General features: G+C 38.4%; 1 protein-coding gene across 2 annotated transcripts in view; it reads left to right on the top strand.

Annotated features, from left to right (window-relative positions):
• The window catches only part of LOC108708211 (protein argonaute-3), a 50,607-nt gene that overhangs the window by 25,151 nt on the left and 4,456 nt on the right, over nt 1-21,000 (top strand). The window contains exons 6-16 of one of the 2 annotated variants that reach the window (XM_018246682.2): nt 4,252-4,386; nt 5,115-5,202; nt 9,362-9,509; nt 11,248-11,367; nt 12,221-12,343; nt 12,712-12,845; nt 13,793-13,977; nt 14,554-14,713; nt 18,513-18,603; nt 19,073-19,267; nt 20,787-20,924. In XM_018246682.2, the coding sequence (XP_018102171.1) occupies nt 4,252-4,386; nt 5,115-5,202; nt 9,362-9,509; nt 11,248-11,367; nt 12,221-12,343; nt 12,712-12,845; nt 13,793-13,977; nt 14,554-14,713; nt 18,513-18,603; nt 19,073-19,267; nt 20,787-20,924 (1,517 nt within the window). The remainder of the gene's footprint in view (nt 1-4,251; nt 4,387-5,114; nt 5,203-9,361; nt 9,510-11,247; nt 11,368-12,220; nt 12,344-12,711; nt 12,846-13,792; nt 13,978-14,553; nt 14,714-18,512; nt 18,604-19,072; nt 19,268-20,786; nt 20,925-21,000) is intronic. The other variant, XM_018246683.2, reaches the window with a different exon arrangement.

Here is a 21,000-nt window from a genome sequence, read left to right as displayed (position 1 = left end):
CATTTATACATTAATAATGTAATAGGACTGTTTGTCACCAACATGAACTTATTCTAGCTTAGCTACCATCACGTACAAGGTACTGTTTTCTTTAAAAAAAAAAATGTTTGCGTAAATAAAAATCTATGGAAAATGTCATATCCATATTTTGGGAATTTTCTGGTTAATAGGTTTTTCAGATAATGGAGCCCTACAATCACATGCTGTGTGGTTAAAAGTTACACATTTTAATACTCTAAACAGTAGCTTCTTCTTCCTCCCTGTGCTTCAGTCACCACACTGAAATTTTAAGGTGCATGGGACTCACTGTGCCTCAATAACTGAGTTAAATCCTACAATTAATTTCAGCATGATACAAGAATAAAATAATTAGTGGCTAACATCTTTGTTTATAAAGAAACCACAAAAAAATTACTAAAACCAATGCTCCCAAACCTACTAGACTATTTCTGAGCTTTTAAGTACAAATTGTCCCAAAGAAAAGGAAGTATTTGGAAGCCATACAAAGCCTACACAAATCAAACCAGTGGCAGTGACTCACTTTTTTTCCTGCCAGTGTTTTTGTTTTGCTTTTCTAAACTCTGCTCTTGGAACTAACTTCATCCAGTTACACGCTCCTGCATTCCTGGGAATATGTTTGTTCCGATCTGATGCAGTACTTTCTCGCCAGCAGCCAAGCATGACCACAGCAGTCTTCTATGTTTGCTTGCTGCATGTGCCCAGGCAGTGCTAGGGAGAAAAGCAATCAAAACCTTCTTCAGGGCCATCTTATTAGCTAGTGTTTCTTGTTCAGAAAACAACTAGTTTTGCATTTCAGTCAACAATTAATTTCTATTTTTATAATTAAAGAGGTTGTTGTTCATCTTTAAATTAACTTTTAGTATGATCTAGAGAGTGATATTCTGAGACAATTTGAAACTTATCATTTTTTATTATTTGTGTTTTTTGAGTTATTTAGCTTTTTATTCAGCAGCTCTTCAGTTTGCAGTTTCAGTAAACTGGTTGATAGGTTCCAGATTACCCTAGCAGCCATGCACTGATTTTAATGAGAGACTGGAATATGAATAGGAGAGAGCCTAAATAGAATAGGGATGCACCGAATTCAGGATTTGGTTTGGGATTTGGCCAGGATTTGGTCTTTTTCAGCAGTATTCGGATTCGGCCAAACCAATCCGAATCTTAATTTGCATATACAAAATGTCTAGCCCCATGTCAGATTTCAAAATTGAATATAAAGAAATATGTTTGCTCTTTTGAGAAATGGATTTCAGTGCAGAATTCCAATCCGAATCTTAATTTGCATATACAAAATGGAGCGGGGAGGGAAATCACGTGACTTTTTGTCACAAAACAAGGAAGTAAAAAATGTTTTCCCCTTCCTACCCCTAAAATAGTGGATTTGGTGCATCCCTAGAATAGAAAGAGAAATAAAAGAAGCAATAATAATTAACTGGTAGCTTTACAGAGCATTTGTTTTAAGATGGGGTCAGTGACATCCATTTGAAAGCTGGAAAGAATCTGCAGAAAAAGGTAAATTAATTCAAAAAATATAAATAAATAATCAAGGCCAATTGAAAAGTTGCTTTGAATTGGCCATTATATAATATAGTAAAAGTTAACTGAATGGTGAACCACCCCTTTAACCCACTTGTCAGGCAATTTCATCTTAATAAATTTAGGGACTGGACTATATACTGCCTTGTGGGTTCATGATAACTTCTTATGATATGTTTCTTGTTTACATAATCTAATCCATGGCAGTAAAGCATGCCTTTGTATGTGTAGGAGAGTCAACCTTAGTAGTTGATTAAGTCTAGGTGGACGGTACTATGAAATACTTCTCTTGCTGATCTAATACTACAGTATTTTTGTGATGTGGTCATTTCTAGAAATACTGTGATTTTTGTATTAAAGGAAAACTATACCCCCAAAATGAACACTTAAGCAACAGATAGTTCATATCATATTAAGTGGCATATTAAAGAATCTTACCAAACTGGAATATATATTTAAGTAAATATTGCCCTTTTACATCTCTTGCCTTGAACCACCATTTCGTGATGGTCTCTGTGCTGCCTCAGAGATCACCTGACCAGAAATACTTCAACTCTAACTGTAACAGTAAGAAGTGTGGAAGCAAAAGACACAACTCTGTCTGTTAATTGGCTCATGTGACCTAACATGTATGGTTTGTTGGTATGTTTGTGAGTACAGTGAATCCTACGATCCCAGGGGGCGGCCCTTATTTTTTAAAATGGCAATTTTCTATTTATGATTACCCAATTCACATACTACTAGAAAAGTATATTATTATGAAAATGGTTTATTTAAGTGAAGCAGGATTTTACATATGAGCTGTTTTATGCAATATCTTTTTATAGAGACCTACATTGTTTGGGGGGCATAGTTTTCCTTTAAGCAACGTTCATCATATCCTTCACTTTCATAATATTAACTTTTTCTTTATTAAATCTAGGTTTGGCTACCTAAGCTTAGGTAGATTCATGTAGAAAAAGGCATATAATTTGTTTAAGTCTAGTGACCCAAAACAGTCAATCAGATTTTAAACTACCGACCAATACACCTTACTTGCTGATTGCTATGTGGCAAACCTTACACCCTTATAATATTGCCCCATAAGTGGGTTGCCCAAGACCAAAGATAGTTGAGCCAATACTCAAACCCACGCCTAATGGACATGACTAAACCAATGAACCATTCCTTGTGTGATGCTAGTGTTCCACCATGGAGCTGCAGGGTTACAAAGTAAAATACAACAATAAAACCATGCACTTCTCTCTTATTGAAAAGCAAGCCAGCACAATATATATATATATATACAAAATTAAAAAGATAAAAAATAGTGGTGCTTTTTACAATGTACATTTGCTTACATTGTAAAAAGCACCACTGTTTTTATTCTAAATCTGCATGATTACAGACTGGCCAGAGTATGTATGTGGGTTATAAACCTTCTACATTTCTTTATAGAACTTAATAATTATTATAGCACAGTTTCTCAGGATGCACTCAACCCCACTTTTATATGCATGGCATTAGAGCATGTTTATCACAGTTGTAAAGTAAATTACTTTTTGTACCCCCGCCCCCCCAACCACTAACTTACAATGCAAGTATGCTATGGAAAGAATTCTAAAGAATGGAGGCACAAGAGATTCTGCCTATACCACATTCAAGAGTAGCAGCACTAGGTTTCATGACACATTGCCTGCCAGATTTAAAGGGGCTGTTCACCTTTAAATTAACTTTTAGTATGATGTAGAGAGTGATATTTTAACAATTTGCAATTGCTTTTCGTTTGTTATTATTTGCAGTCGTTGAGTTATTTCGCTTTTTGCAGTATCCGCAATCTGGTTGCTAAAGTCCAAATTACCCTAGCAACCATGCACTGATTTGAAGAGGAATATGAATAGGAGAGGGCCTGAATGGAAAGATGAGAACTAAAAAGTAGCACTAACTATACATTTGTATAGAACATTTATTTTTAGATGGGGTCAGTCACCCACCCATTTGAAAGCTGGAAAGAGTCAGAAGAAGAAGGGAAATATTTAAAAAATTATAGAAAATAAAAAATTAAGGCCAATTCAAAAGTTGCGTAGAATTAGCCATTCTATTATACTAAAAGTTAACTTAAAGGTGAACCAACCCTTTTATTTAGCTTTTGTTAGGTATTTGCATCAAATACCTTACAAATAAATGCTTATTTTTCTGGTATCCTGTTTACTTAATGTTGCATTCCTGCTACCTGGAATGTGGAAAGTGTAATGACAAGGTTGTGGTTTACCCAAAAGGGCTGAATGTAGGTAAGATTATCAAGTGAGTTCAATGTTAATGACATTTTTTTTAAAAAAAAAACCGCATTATTCCCTTTGTTTGTGCGGCAGTCTATTGTTTGGAAAAAATTATCCCATCTGTCCTGTTGTATTTAGTGTTTATCATCCATATTTTATAGTTTAATGAAATTGGATGACTTGGTAACGATTTAAAAAAAACAATAGGATTTTGTTGGGTGTTTTCTTGGAGTTACATAAGTATAGTCAAAGGGAGATGTTAGAATAAGGTTGGGTTACCGATGTAGGCTACTGAACCATACAAAAGAAAGGCCTCTGGATTGTTTGGCAAATTGTATTCTGGTGTAGAGTTGGAAATCTGTTTACATGAGCACAGCTTTTTAACTTCATACAAATGCAAAACCTTTACATAATTTTTTTTTTTTTTCTTCACCTAAAGTTTCTGCCACTGCCTTTTACAAAGCACAACCAGTTATCCAGTTCATGTGTGAAGTCCTTGACATCCATAACATTGATGAACAACCTAGACCTCTGACTGATTCTCACCGGGTAAAATTTACCAAAGAGATAAAGGGTAAGTACAGATTGCATTAGAATTAATGGATGGCATGTTGCTGTTTTTTTTGAGGGCAAAGGGAAATTTGTGTTTTCAAACAGCTGACCAGCTGTTACAGCAGGCTGTTGCATTGTGCCACCCAGAGTTTAAAGGGGAGCTATCACAAAAATGAAAATGTAATATAAGCTTCATCATACTAAAATAAGAAACGGTCTAAAATAATCAGTTAAAAATTCTGTACCGTTTCTGAAATAATCAAGTTTATCTTCAAGTTTACCAGCAACTTACTTGCTGCTTTTAAAACTCACAAATCCCTGTTTTGTTTAAAGGGTAAGGCATTTTAGTAGCTTAAGTCAATGTATCTGCAAACAATTTATTGAGGTGCATGGTCGCTTAAGTATGCATATGGTTGGTAAGGACCAGCACACAGTAATTTAAAACAAAAATCTCTTTATTTCACATACTACTTGTGTCAAATGTTTCGGTCCTTATTTCGGACTTAATGTGGACTGAAATGTTGGACACAACTGTTTTGTGAAATAAAGAGTTTTTTGTTTAAAATTGAATACAAGAGAGTGCTGGTCCTTACCAACTATATATATATATATATATATATATATATATATATATATATATATATATATATATATATATATATATATATATATATATATATACGTTCAGTCTGTTATATAGAAGATTGTATCTCTTATTGTGTGCTTATGACACTTTTCTGTATTTAACAGGTCTGAAGGTTGAAGTGACACATTGTGGAACAATGAGGAGGAAATATCGTGTTTGCAATGTGACGAGACGGCCCGCCAGCCATCAAACGTAAGTTGTCATCCCCAAATTTTCACCACCCATATTTATCATTTGGAGCGTGAGACTGCTTTGGGTCATGGGCTTGTGTATTAATTGTTACAAGGAAATTCAGGAGGCTGCCATCCAAGGGCACAATGTTCTTTTTGCTTTCTTTTTTGAGATATTAAAAGAGAGAATTTATAAGAGCACAAGGAATATTTTGCTTTTAATGTCAAATGTCATCATTTCGTTCTTTCATTTTTATTTATTTTTTTGTCATTATATGTTGCATAATGTATTATTGGTGTTACTGTGTAGATTTCACAAAGGGAAATATCTTTACTTATGTTAAAACTGTGCAATAGGCTCAAAGTTTCAGGGAATTTGACAATGGAATGACATTGACTGATTTTAATATTATTCCACTTCTGACTCTGACTTTTGCTAGTATGTGGTTCCACTAGGCCACTGTTATTTTGTAAAAGATTTGTCTTTTTTGTAGATGAATCAAAGGGGAGCTATCATGAAAATAAAACATTTAAAAGGGGATTTTCATCTTGTCTTCAGCAAGTCCCTCTTTCCCTGTTGCTATAATAAGTACTGGCAGTAGGAACTTTTTATAATTTTACTTTTTTTAAGTTATATTAGTGCTTATGAGATGTTAGGTCTAGCTCTTTCTTGAGTGAAGGAGAGGACCCTTACTTACACTACTTCCTTGCAGGAGAAATCTGCAGCACCATTAGTGCTCATTTGCATAATATGAATCATATTGCTTGTCAATATAACAAATAATACCAGTAGGACTTTTCAGCGGACTCGAGGGCACAAATTCTGATTAGAAGAAAGGAGGTTCGTCTAAATATTAGGAAGGGTTTTTTTACAGTGAGAGCTGATGTGTAATTCTCTCCATGAATCAGTTGTACAGGCTGATACATTAGATAGCTTTAAGAAGGGGTTGGATGGCTCTTTAGCAAGTGAGGGAATACAGGTTTATGGGAGATAGCTCATAGTACAAGTTGATCCAGGGACTACTCCGATTGCCATCTTGGTGTCAGGAAGGAATTTTTCACCCTCTGAGGCAAATTGGAGAGGCTTCAAATGGGTTTTTCTTGCTACCCTCTGGATCAACTAGCAGTTAGGCAGTTTATATATAGACTTAAAAGTTTGAACTTGATAAATGTGTCTTTTTTCAACCTAACTTACTATGTTATACAGAATAAAAAAATTGCAAACATTTGTTTCTTCAGAGTCTGTATCAGCATCAACAGAACTTTTACTTGATTTATATTTAGAAAGTATTTTATTTTATTGAGATGAAGCAAAAATTGATTTTCATTATAGTTGTCCATTCAAGGGATTCTGTTACGATTTTCATGGTTTACCTTTTATTTCTTAATTTCACTGTTTACATTGCAAATAATTCTCTCTACCATTTAAAATTTTACTCTTGAACCAACAAATGTATTTTTTTTAGCTGTAATATTGGCATGGAGCCAGTGCTTTGTGCCTGATTCTGAGCTTTGCGAAGGAGCCAGCACTTGAGGATGGAACTGCTTTGAGACACCTATTGTTTCCTCCCTTCCCATTGTATTATACCACGACCCTAGGCCTTGTTTGCGTTGATAAAAGCCCCACTTAGTGGTAGACATGAAAATAGCACCCAAGCACGAAAAAGCAGGGGGTTTCCTGCTTTGGTGCTATTCTCACTTTTAGCAATGCAAGAAATCCGTGTCAGTTAACTGCTAACTGGTTAGCTGCCCATTGTTCTGTTGATGGGCTGCTGTGGGGGGAAGTGAGGGGATGATATCATTCCAACTTGCAGTGTAGCATTAAAGATAGGGTTGCCACCCGGCCGGTATTTTACCGACCTAGCTGGTAAAACACCTGCCGGGGCTGGTATTACAAATTTACCGGAAATGTAGATGCCGGTAATTTGATATACCATTTACTTAATCCCTTGCCCACCGATGAAAATTTACAGTTGCTTCGGGCGGTGGCCCCGCCCCTTTTGTGGTGCAAACATGTGGCTCCGCCCCTTTTTGTGATGCCCCCGTCGATCCTGCCCCTTTTTGTGTCACGTCCCGCCCCTTTATTTTCCGCCCCCACTACTGGCCGGTAATTCTTTTTTTAAAAGGTGGCAACCCTAATCAAAGAGTACACGAAACACAGAAAGAAATCATCCGTGCTCAGTCTAACTCACGCTGTGGCGTTGACCAGCTGCCGTAGACACCGTTGTCCCATCGCTCTGGTTCTTTCTGTGTTTTGTGTACAAATTGTAGCCAAATATTGCCTATGGCTGTCATTTAGACTTTAAAGGAGAATTCAACCTGTGGAGAAAAAAACACGTACCCCCCACCCCAGGTAGACCCCCCTCCCCCCGGAAAAATGCCTCATACTCCATACTTACCCCTCACTACAGACTCTTCCAGTGGAGTTGCATGCATCCATCTTCTGCGTTCTCTGAAGCTGACTGAGAGATCGTCAATTTCCATGTAATTCCACGCATGCGCAGTTGTCTCATACCTGCTCATGCGCATAAATACCGATCTCCCAGTCAGTTTACAGAGGACGCAGAAGATGGATGCGTGAAACTCCACTGGAAGAATCTGCGGCGAGGGGTAAGTAAGTGGAGTATGGGGCATTTCCCCGGGGGGTAGTTAGCCTGGGGGGAGGGGGTTCTACCTATGGTGGCGGGGGGGGGGGGGTACGGGTTTTTTTCCCCACAGGTTGAATTCTCGTTTAAACAGGAAATCACTTATAGATGTATGTTAATTGGCTGGGGCTAGAAAGCTCCTTGCTTTTTCACTATAGCCCCAAAGTTAAGGGGAAGTGCACCATGCTCTTATTACTCAGTCACATGTTTACTGGGGGACTTGATTTTAAATGCACTGGACATTATTCACAGGTGTTTGTTTGTTGGCTTGGGCTAAAAAGCTCCCAGCTTTCCCACTAGAGCTCTTGAGCTAAAGGTAAAGCTGGCCATACATGAAGAGATCCGCTCGTCTGGCGACATTGCCAAATGAGTGGAACTTTCACCGATATGCCCACCAACGGCAGGGCTATATCGGTGTAATCCAAACATTCAACCCTAGGGGCAACGGGTCGGTCGGCGGAAAAATTAAACCTTCCCGATCGACATCGTGGCCAGATATCGACCGAGAAGTCCCGTCTGAAGCCCCCAAACACAGGCAGATAATTGCCGAATTGGTCTAAAGAACCGATATCTGCATCTTTATCTGCCCGTGTATGGCCATCTTAAAGGGCATGTAAAGTCTAAAATAGAATACGGCTAGAAATACTGTATTTTGTATCCTAAATATAAATATGAACTTACTGCACCTCAAGCCTAATCAAACAAATTATTTATGCTTTCAAAGTTGGCTACAGGGGGTCACCATCTTGTAACTTTGTTAAACATCTTTGCAAGACTAAGACTGTGCACATGCTCAGTGTGGTCTGGGCTGCTTAGGGGTTGTCATAAACAAAGCTGCTTGAGTTCTGCATGGCTGGGAAGTGAGGCGAGGGCTCCCCCTGCTGTTCATAAGTATGATTGTTTCCCTGCTCAGCAGTTAGGGACCATCTGACAATTCCTATCCACAGCAGTAAATGAAGGGAGAATTTCACTGCATACCATCAGGTTCCTTATAAAAACGGTACACATTTTTTAAATAACGTATATTGGAGATAGGTTTCTTTTTCATTAAAGAAAGTAAAAAAGGGATTTTATTTTTTTGCCTTCACATGCCCTTTAAGTGCACAATGGTCTTACTACTCTGGTCACACTGGTTGCTGGGGGACTTTATTTTAAATGCGCTACAAATTTATAATGCTCACAAACAGTGTAGGACTCATGTACAATGAGTGGTCTTGACGTGGCACGTGAGCATATTTTGGCCAAAGTGTGGTACTAACACAATATTTTTTGTAATTATTTTTTAAAACCGAGCACTGGCAAATTTTCTCTTTTTTTTGTGTAGCATTAAAGAGTGACTGAAGTTTATCAGGGCAAAAGTCACATGACCTGAAGGCCCCTGGGAAACTGACAATATGTCTAGCCACATGTCAGATTTCAAAATTAAATATAAAAAAAAATCTGTTTGCTCTTTTAAAAAACGAATTTCAGTGCAGAATTCTGCTGGAACAGCACTATTCCCGTGACAGTAACTTGTAATCTATTTACTTTTCCCAGGTTTCCTTTACAGTTGGAAAATGGGCAGACTGTAGAAAGGACAGTAGCTCAATACTTTAGGGAAAAGTATAACCTCCAGCTGAAGTACCCTCATCTCCCCTGTCTGCAAGTTGGACAGGAGCAGAAACACACATACCTGCCTCTAGAAGTAAGTCCATATGTGGTTACTGTGGCCATTAACATTTAGTTATCAACAAATTTTAATTCCCCTGTCTGCAAGTTGGACAGGAGCAGAAACACACATACCTGCCTCTAGAAGTAAGTCCATATGTGGTTATTGTGGCCATTAACATTTAGTTATCAACAAATTTTAATTAAATCTCACCATAGTGGAAAACAATCTTATCACTATTGATGCATGCATGGTTTTTTTAAACTAACAGGATCATTGCTCCTGTGTTTTGCAGATTTTTTAAAAGTGTGTTTGTGTGGTGAGAATTGGATAAACTCTTTTATTTATTTATTTTTTTCTTTTAAACTTGGTTCACGCTTCAGGTGCCTTAGAACAGGACCGCCATCAGAAATCGCAGGGCCCCATACGACAAAATTCCCTGGGCCCCCTGGGCTGCACCCACCGCAAGCCCCACCTACAGGACCGCCCACCCCACAGGTCCACCCCCCACCACACAGTAAAAAAAAACAAAAAAAAAATATTGGTGGTTAGGCTTCCCACATGTGAATAAAAAATAAAAAGATATTGGTGGTCAGGGCCCCCCATAAAAAAACATTTGTGGCCAGGGCCCCCCCCATTAAAAAATATTGGTGGCTAGGACCCCACATGAGAAAAAAAAATTGGTGGCCAGGCCCTCTCCCACATTATGAGAAAATTGGTGGCCAGGGCCCCTTAAACGTCCATGCCTTCCCGAAGTCAGCAGCTCTCAGAAAGATGGGGGGCCCGGCAAATCAAGTAAGTGTGTCGTGGCCGGGCCCCCTTTACCCTCGGGCCCCCTACAACTCTCCCCCCTGTCCTCCCCGATGGCTGCCCTGCCTTAGAATGTCTAATACAAGGCAGCAGCGCCTCTCTTCAGAACCTAGTAGTTGGATAGAAGGACATGAGTGAGTGACTATAGTTTGTATTACTGCTCCTTTTAAATGTGCGTCCTCCACAGATCTTATAAGCGATTCTCACCTTTTATGGGCAATTAAAGGAGAACTAAATCCCCCCTCATGTGAAAAGCCCCTTCCACTACCCTTCATAGTGTCCCCTTCCTGCTTCTGTCCCGAATAGTGCCCCTAAATGTGAATCTTGCATATCTGTGCAGGTAGCGCAGCAGAGCTCAAGGGTACAATCTTCCACATCTTTGGTTTTCTTCGGATCCTCTTCCTCGAGTCGGTGCTCCCTTTCAGAAGAAAACCAAGATGCGGAAGATACGTGTGTTTCTCAATTAGGGGCACATTTTTCACTAATGAACTATGCAGGGCAGAAACCGGGAGGGTGCACTATGGAGGGTAGTGGGAGTGGCTTTTCACATTATTGGGGTTTAGTTCTTCTTTAAGCAGTGTCTCCTGTCTGCCAGAGCTAAGCCCCACATGCAGCTTATGCTTTGGAGTAACTTTGAAAGCTTTTCAAGAGGGTTGCAGGTAATATTGTCAGTTATTGTATTGTAGTGTTGATTATTAATGTTGACATATCACTACTTTAATGAACTGTATCTAAATCCGCAATTAATCTTCTTGTTTTTATGAATGAGACTGCTGTTGTTATGCGTTTAGGGTGCAGTCTGGGTTTTTCACAAACTGAAGCCTGCATACAGAAGTCCAACTGCTTGACCTGTTTAGGTATTCTGAGGGGATATTTCAAATGGCAGGTGAATGCGTGTATTTGTAATCTTACAGTAATACAGTCTTAAATTGAACTGTATAATGATTTTACTTTTAAATAACAGGTTTGTAACATTGTTGCCGGCCAGCGATGCATCAAGAAGCTGACGGACAATCAGACCTCCACTATGATCAAAGCCACAGCAAGGTCTGCTCCAGACAGACAGGAGGAGATCAGCAGGCTTGTAAGTTGGAATCTGTGACTACAATGTTGTTTCTTTTTAAAAGTTCAGCTCAAATATAAATGCCCCTTTTTAAGTGACATTTAAAGGGATTCTGTTATGATTTTTATGATGTATTTTTTATTACTCTGTTTACACTGCAAATAACGCACTCACACACAATATACAATTTCATTCAATATAACTGAATGTGACATTGAGTGCAATTCTAAAGGTGGCCATACACGGAGAGATTCGCTCGTTTGGCCAAACGAGTGGATCTCTACCCGATATGCCCACCTTGAGGTGGGCAATATCGGGCTGATCCGATCGTGGGCCCTAAAGATGGGTAACGGGCGGTCGGAACGACTGACCACATCAACGGACAGATGCGGCCGCGATCCGACTTTCGGCCAGATATCGATGGGGGATGCCTGTCGGAAGGCCCCTTACAGGGGCCAATAAGCTGCCGACTCGGTCTGTCGGCAGCTTTTATTGGCCCATGTATGGCCACCATAAGATCTACCAGGCAGCTGTTATCTTGTGTTAGGGAGCTGCTATTTCATTAACTTCCCATTGTTTTGTTGATAGGCTGCTGAGGGGGGGGGGGAGGGACTGAAGTTTATCAGAGCACAAGTCACAAGACTTGGGGTAGCTGAGAAACTGACAATATGATTAGCCCCATGTCAGATTTCAAATTAAATAAAAAAAATCTGTTTGCTCTTTTGAGAAATGGATTTCTGTGCAGAAGTCTGCTGGAGCAGCACTATTAACTGATGCATTTTAAAAAAAAATGTTTTTCCTATGACAGTATCCCTTTAAGGTTTCAGGGTCTAACCAGTTATTTCTTGTATCCTTTCAACCATCGTCCTTCCAGGTTAGAAGTGCAAATTATGATGCAGACCCCTTCGTTCAAGAATTTCAGTTTAAAGTTCGTGATGAGATGGCCCACGTGACTGGGAGAGTGCTTCCTGCACCAATGTTACAGTATGGAGGAAGAGTATGTGGCACTTGCATTATTTTCCATGTACACTGAGTGTTTTCTCTTAAAGAGGTGTTCATCTTTTAGGTTAAACTTTTCTATTGGATTTCATTTATCATAGTTTTTGCCTTCCTCCTGTGTCTCTAATGCCAAACTGGAGAACTGTTAAACAAAATGCGAAATAATGAATTATACTAAAAATTAATTTCAAATGTGAACTACCCCTTTAATCATATGCCTAGCACACTGGGTATATCTTTGTCACAAATAATAAAACTATAATTTTACGATTTGTTTTACTTAAACGAGTTTGGCTTTTTATTATATAATTCGTCACATGTGATTATTGCTTTTAATATTTTTGTTATTTTTCCTCTCTCAAACAGAATCGGACAGTGGCAACTCCAAGTCACGGGGTTTGGGACATGCGTGGAAAGCAGTTCCATACTGGTGTGGAAATCAAGATGTGGGCGATTGCATGCTTTGCAACACAAAGGCAGTGCAGAGAAGAGATTTTAAAGTAAGTCAGTTATTCGTTAAGGGCAGAATCAGTAGCAGCCTTTTAAAAATTGAACGTGTGGGTGTATATTTATAATAAAGGCGTCTTTCACCCAATAGTTTTATATTTTTTTTTTTTTTGGAAAGATGTAATTCAATGAACCTTTAAATATACATTAAGTACAGACTTTCCATTCTGTTAATGTTATTTGTAAATGTAATTGCTAAAAGCATTATCTGGTTGTTTGCATTCTATGCTCTCCCAGGTCTCACCCCTGAGAGTATGTTGCAAGCTGATTGAAGCTGATTAACAGACCTGGTACCAGACCGGATACCCGTTTTACGGGTCAGACCCGGAGAACAGAAAGTGATACTGCAATTACATGTACAAATGACTTTACATAGAATTGATTTTTTTTTTCATTATTTAAAAAAAAAAAAAAGAAAACAGTCTTTTGTTTGAAGAACCCTTTAAAATTAGTTACGAAGTAATTTTGATATTGCTCTTCAAATGTATTGTTAAAAGCAACAGAAAAACAACAAAACCTGTAAGTAGTACATGTATTTGGTTCTATTATCCAGAATTCTCAGGACCTGGGTTTTTTGAAAAGGGACCTTTTTGTAATGTGGATCACCATACTTTACATCAGTCATTAAAACATTAAATAAAGCCCAATAGAGTTATTTTTTTGCCAAGTTATCATCAAGTACAAGGTAATGTTTTATTAGTACAGGGAAAATTGAAATAGTTTTTTTTTAAATTAGAATTTCTGGCTTATAATAGATTCTATGGGCCATCCTGTAATTCAGAGCTTTCTGGATATCCTGTTTCCCAATATGGGATCCCATACCTGTATTCGGTTAAAGAAAAGAGTATGGGGTACTGTGTAAGTTGTGTTTCTGCAGGCTGAGGAAGCATTTCTTCCTTGTTATTTTCACCTCCTAATAAGTCTTCTTTGTATCATACAGGGGATTCACAGACCAGCTACGAAAGATCTCTAAAGATGCAGGAATGCCAATCCAGGGCCAGCCATGCTTCTGTAAATATGCGCAGGGAGCAGACAGTGTGGAACCCATGTTTAGACACCTGAAAAACACGTATTCTGGCCTCCAGCTCATCATAGTTATCCTGCCAGGAAAAACACCTGTATATGGTATGCAAACAGTGCCACGTATACATGTTACTATAAAATGTTACTACATCTCTGTTCCGAGAACTAGTTTATTGAAAATCTACATTGCTCAACTTTGATACTGGGCTGACATAGTTGAAATGATACCAAATGTGAGAACTATTAATACCAATTGTTCCCCAGGTGTGCTAAACAGCAGGAATGAGCAAGATTTTCACACCATAATATATATTTATTCTCTAAATCATTTCCATATGCTAATATTTAGAAATGTGTCATCTACAATACACTATATGCTCATACACGTTCTTTTACAAGTTCTCTAAATTTCTCCCAACTTCACTTTTCATTTAGCAATAATTGAACCATGGGTTTTATATGTGACTGTATGTATATTTTATTTGCTAAAAATTTCTTCCAATAAAAGTTGAACATATAGTTGACCGGCATCAGTTAAGCTTAGGTCATTTTGACTCCTTTAAAAGTCTGAAGGAGAAAAACTGTGCTTTAGCAATTTTTTTATGGGGAATTCTTGTTTGTAATTCAGATATGCATGGGTGATTTAAGCAATCCTTTAAGTGTTTCTCTTTTTTTCAGCTGAGGTCAAGAGAGTTGGGGACACTTTGCTGGGTATGGCCACACAGTGTGTCCAAGTCAAGAATGTAATAAAAACATCTCCTCAGACCCTCTCCAATCTGTGCCTAAAGATTAATGTCAAACTTGGAGGGATTAACAATATTTTAGTCCCCCACCAACGGTAAGTAAGGAATTTTTCATCTTTACTCATTTTATATGAAGGGTCACTTGAATAAACCTGCATGTGTGAGGGCTTAGTTTCAGTAACAAAGAACACAGTGGGTTTGTTCAATGCCAAATGAACTAATAGTATTCATATATGTACACATGGTTGTCCATAGCTTGATCTGTTGTAAATAAAAATATATTGCCCATATATACAGTAGCTTGCACTGAAACTATTCAGCAATAACAACATTTTTGGGGTAAGTATGTAGCAGTTTTGCACACTTCTAGGCATCATTTTCCCAGTTATTTAGGTTAGTCAAATGACTTGAGTCACTAATGTTACTAGTGTCATTGTCCCATTCAATTATGAACCCCAAAGATTCTGTTTTTAGCTAACTGAAACAGGTTCTTTTGCAGTATTTCCCTGTATTTTGCGTCATCCATTATTTCTTCTTACATGTCAGTTTCTTGCTGATAAACAGCCTGGTGTATGATGCCTACTCAGTTCTTTATTGTCCACATCCCAACTGGGTTGCCCTCAGGTTTTTGGTAAACTTCAGACGTGCTATTACTTTAGTGACTTATTTTATCATATAGAGATGTTCTGCAGTGAGTTTATATAGATATAAACATACACATACATATATCTGATGTTCCAACGGACAGCACACCATCTTTCGTTAATGCCCAGGTGCAAGGTTATAGTAGCGATATATAGAAGAAAGACCAGCAACACGTGGACTTTGTGCCCAGGTGCAAGGCTATAGTAGCGATATATAGAAGAAAGACCAGCAACACGTGGACTTTGCTTTTAATCTGTATATTAAAGGTGCACGTACAACCGACATGACGTTTGGTTTCCTTTTGGGACCTTTCTTTATAGAACTTGCTGTATTATACTCAAGTCCTGTGAGTGGGGATCCCTGCTTGTTGCTCTTATATATATTTGCTTGTGTAGTCGAATCAGCTCCCAAACTTTGTCAATTTGTAGGTCCTGGTGCACGTACCCTGACTGGCCACCTTCCAATCCTTTTCACAAGTATTGATTGAAGTACAGCACCACAAAAAGATTTTTATAGCTAAAAATGCCTATATTAGAACATTAGCAGGACCTGGATAAGTGACGTTTCAGGCTACACAGAGCCTTTTTTCAAGCTTACCAGACACTTCAACAACACAGCTTTTTATAGAAAAACATAATCTACTGGCTAAATTAGTTACAATTTTCAACAGGTTTGTTGCAATGTCACTAGTAGATATCCAGTTAACTCTTAAATGGATGAATCATCCCAAGTTTGCCCAAGTTTTAAACATCTGTAAGACATACATTTTAAAAACATTTTTAAAAACAATTACACCCGGAAAATAGCTTGTAGATCGTATTCCCTGTTTAGTCCCTGGGGCGTGAGGGTTTCTAATTTCCGAATCCACATGGCTTCTTTCTTGAGTAGCCTTTTGGTCCGGTCCCCCCCTCGTCGCATTTGAATTGAATTAGTAATTGATGTAGTTTTGGCAAACTATCTGCGTGTTGAGCATCCAGTAATGCCTGTTTTTTATGTTTTGCCTAAAATACATAAAAATTTGGAAAAACCCCCTGGGCGACCAATCGTCTCCTGTATGGGTTCAGCATTAACACCTCTTTCGATTTTTGTTGATCGGATTATTAACACCTATGTTCTTTACATAAGTCTTATATAAAAGATAGTAGTTATTTTTTATCTAAAATACAGGAGCTGGGAGAACTATCACAGGAGCTGATTTTGGTCACGCTTGATGTGGAGAGCCTCTACACGTCCATCCCACATGATGGGGGTGTGGAGGTGGTCCGCATCGAGCTGGACCGGGATCCGTCATTAGATGGTGGCCAAAAAAATTTTGTTATACAATGTTTGGAAATGGTCCTCTATAATAATCATTTTGTCTTTCAGGATAAGTGGTACCTACAATTGCGTGGTACAGCCATGGGGTCGAATGTGGCCCCGTCCTACGCAAACGTCTTTATGAATTGATTCGAGGAACAGTATGTCTACACCAACAGGTGGTTTATGCAATATTGTTTAAGATGGTTCCGTTTCATCGATGACGTGTTCGCCTTGTGGACGGGGCCACATTGGACCCTTGAGGAGTTTGTACATGATATGAACTCCACATTGGCTTGTATAAAATTTACGGCTCATGATAGTCAGGAAGATATCTCCTCCCTGGACACCAGGGTTTCTAAACGTGGTAAGGTGTTGTTAACTGACCTGTATGTGAAACCCACAGACAGGAACACTTTATTGCATTTCGATTCCTTCCACCCATTGCAGGTTAAAAATTCGCTACCTAAATCCCAATTTAGTAGAGTCAAATGAATTGTGAGCGATGAAAAACTGCTGGATGATAGATTGGACGAAATGCAAGAAAAGTTTAGGGAGAGAGGTTACCCCAGTAACCTTTTACTAAAGCAACAGGAGGAGATAGAGCATTTAGAGAGAAATAATGCAAGGAAAGGCTGACAGCAGGGACACACTGATCGTATTCCCTTTGTCTCAAAATACAATGTATTGAGCCACCAGGTGGCCAACATCATAAGGAGACATTGGGGTGTTTTGAGGGATGGCATCCCTGGGGTTACTTGGTTTGAGCTGCCACCAATGATGTCATATAAAAAGAGTAGAACAATTGGAACTATGTTAACCAAGTCGGATTTGGGAGAAGGTAAGCCAAAACAGAGATTTTTGGGTCCGGTTAAATGTGGTACCTTCCCGTGTTTGAGCTGCAATTGCTGCTCGAATTGCCAGAAAGGTGATACAATTTACCATCCACGCATGGGCACCCCCCATAAAAATTCGGGGATATTATACTTGTGAAACCATGTTTGCTATTTATGTGATAAAATGCCCATGCGGACTTATGTATGTAGGGCAGACTAGCCGCACAGTGAGGGAACGTATTAGGGAACATAAGTTAGCTATACGCACTAAGAAAGTAGAGCAGGCAGTGGCTTCACACTTTCTAGAGAAGGGCCATGGAGTGCAGCAGTTAAAATATCAAGTCATTGATCATGTACCTAAAAGGTGACGAGGGGGGGACCGGACCAAAAGGCTACTCAAGAAAGAAGCCATGTGGATTCGGAGATTAGAAACCCTCACGCCCCAGGGACTAAACAGGGAATACGATCTACAAGCTATTTTCCGGGTATAATTGTTTTTAAAAATGTTTTTAAAATTTATGTCTTACAGATGTTTAAAACTTGGGCAAACTTGGGATAATTCATCCATTTAAGAGTTAACTGGATATCTACTGGTGACATTTTAGCAAACCTGTTGAAAATTTTAACTAATTTAGCCAGTAGATGGCGCAATATGTTTTTCTATAAAAAGCTGTGTTGTTGAAGTGTCTAGTAAGCTTGAAAAAAGGCTCTGTGTAGCCTGAAACGTCGCTTATCCAGGTCCTGCTAATGTTCTAATTAAGGCATTTTTATCTATAAAAAGCTCTACATATATATATATATATATATATATATGTAAAGCCTTAGCAACCACCAACACTATATAATATAGAATTATGAGCTATGTATCTGTATTACTGAGCACCCAGGCATTAGTTAATTAAGTTTGGATTGTATATCTATGTTCTGAACAGTAGGAAACTGTAGCTGATCTTCTGCTCAAAAACGAATGCAATGTAAACTGGATGTCAAATATCTCGGAAGCTCACTACACTTTCCCAGAGGGTCCTCTATTAATTTAAAGCTCTTACTTGCAGAAATTTAACTCTTGGTATGTCCTTTCATTCTTTTTTCTTATTTTCTATTTCGTTCCTTCCAGACCATCTATTTTCCAACAGCCTGTGATTTTCTTGGGAGCAGATGTCACTCACCCACCAGCCGGGGATGGCAAAAAGCCTTCAATTGCTGCTGTACGTACTTATCAAACTGCAAAATACATTACTGTTTATCCACGTATTTGCTAGTAATACGAAGCAAGGAAAATGCCTTTATGTATATATAAAAGCTGTGCACCTTTTCAAGAAATGACACTAGTATGGTATGTTGGAGCTTCCCAGAGTGTTATTTATTTCTTAGATGAGATAAAAGATGGCTGATCATAGCAGATCCGGTAGGAAAAAAGGGGAATTTTGCTTTGGTAAACATTTTGTACCGGTAGAAAAGAAAAAACAAAAACTAGCACATCTGACCCTATTGGCTGACAATATCTGTGTCATTAAATGCTCACATGCCAATCAATTGGATCATTGCAGTCTTGCCTTCAGTCAGTGTAGTTAATTTGCCCATATACTGTCAACCATCTGGTGGCACAATATGTAATAACTTGTGTGCCCAACATTGAATATCACCATAATTTATTAGCTCTTTGCCTGTATCTAGGTTGTAGGCAGCATGGATGCCCACCCAAGCCGTTACTGTGCCACTGTGAGAGTACAGCGCCCTCGGCAGGAGATCATTCACGATTTGGCATCCATGGTAAGGGAGCTTCTGATACAGTTCTACAAGTCCACACGCTTCAAACCCACACGGATTCTCTTCTACCGAGATGGAGTCTCCGAGGGTCAGTTTAGACAGGTCAGTTTCAGAGCTTTTCTTCTGCCAGTAGAAATCGAAAAGGGTTTCTTCTAATGGGAACCATGTCTTAAATTACCTGTTGTGATCAATAATTTTTGAATGATTTAAAAAAAAACAAAAAAAAAACAGGCCTTAACCTACTTATATGTCTTGTTGAAATTAAGATCTGACTGAGATTTAGTAAATACAAAAATACCTAGATTTGAGGAAAACACCATTTTAATTAATTGGTCTTCTTGGATAGTTGGCTGGAGATAGCACAGTTTAGAAGAAAAAGTGCTATGTAGTAACGAAGTAAAAAATTGCTCCAAGCCAGTTCTTTTTATAACATCACAAGACCAGCAAAAGCTAAATATTGTTGCTAATGGTAGCAGAACAAAGGCAAACATTGACTTTTGCACCACATAACATCATGTATTGTGAGGTTCCATGGTGGGCGGTGCAAAATGTAATAAAACTGTTGCGTTAACCCTTTCCCTTTCAATGATTTAAATTCTGCACTGTTAGCAAAGGGGTAAACCTGCATACAATGTAGAATATACATTGTTGCATTCTAGCAGGGCAAGGGTTAAAGGTTATCCAGTTATAGGTTTAATAAGGTACTGTCAAACTAGTTCTAGAAAACTACATATATCTGGTTCTGAAAGCTGGTTCTGAAAGCTGGCATAAACATTAATTTTGCTTGCTACACACTCTTTAACTTTAATTTTCATGTACACCAGTGTCCTAAGCAGGTTCAGGTATGTTCCTCAATCCAGCAGAGCAATACAGTGATTGCATTCTGTTCAGGTTTGGGGTATGGCTTACCTGGTGAAATTCCAAAATTCAATTTTCTAAAGGCAGTATCCAGGCTTTAAATGAGTAGTTCATCTTCAGGTTAATTTTTAGCATGGTATAGCAAAATCCGTTCTTAGCAACATTTCAGTTGGTCTACGTTTTCATTGTTGCTTCATTTGTTATAAGTTTTTAATTATTTTAAGCTTTCAAATGTGGGTCACTGACCCGGTATTCAAAAAACCTTTGCTCTGTGAGCCTACAATGTTACTGATATTGTTAATATTTATCACTCGCCTTTCTATTCAGGCCTCTCTTATTCAAATTCCAGTCTCTAATTCACACCACTGTCTGGTTGCTACAGTAAATTGGACCCTTGCAACGAGGTAGCTGCTGAACCAAAAACTAAATAATTGAAAAGCAAATACAAAATTAAGACAATTTGCATATTGTCATAGAATATCACTGTCTGCATCATACTAAAAGTTAATGTATAGGTGTACTACCCCTTTAACAGGCGTTAAATTGACTGGGGGATGTTTGAGCACCACCTTTCAAGTGAGAAGGAAGTTTGTGTACTTTTCCATTGCAGAGTTTACAAGATAGGGTATGGAAAGACAAGTTTTATTTAAAAAAAAAAATTGTGATTGGGTTGTAGATGTTTCTTTTATACACGTGCTTCCAAATTAAAAGTTATTGGTTGCTTGTGGCTTTTACATTCATTTTCATGAATCTGTGTTTTAAGCAGGTTTTATATTATGAGCTGCTAGCCATCCGAGAAGCCTGTATTAGTCTGGAGAAGGATTACCAGCCTGGGATTACTTACATTGTGGTACAGAAGCGCCACCATACACGGCTTTTCTGTGCAGACCGAACAGAACGGGTAAATATGTGTTATAAATCATCTCTAACTATTGTGTGTGTGTTGTGTTAAATATTTACAAAACTACATTAGGAAG

This window comes from Xenopus laevis, chromosome 2L (genome assembly GCF_017654675.1).
Source record: "Xenopus laevis strain J_2021 chromosome 2L, Xenopus_laevis_v10.1, whole genome shotgun sequence".
NCBI classification, from domain to species: domain Eukaryota; kingdom Metazoa; phylum Chordata; class Amphibia; order Anura; family Pipidae; genus Xenopus; species Xenopus laevis.
Note: the sequence above shows the minus strand (reverse complement) of the source record. Positions and strands in the feature narration are given on the sequence as shown.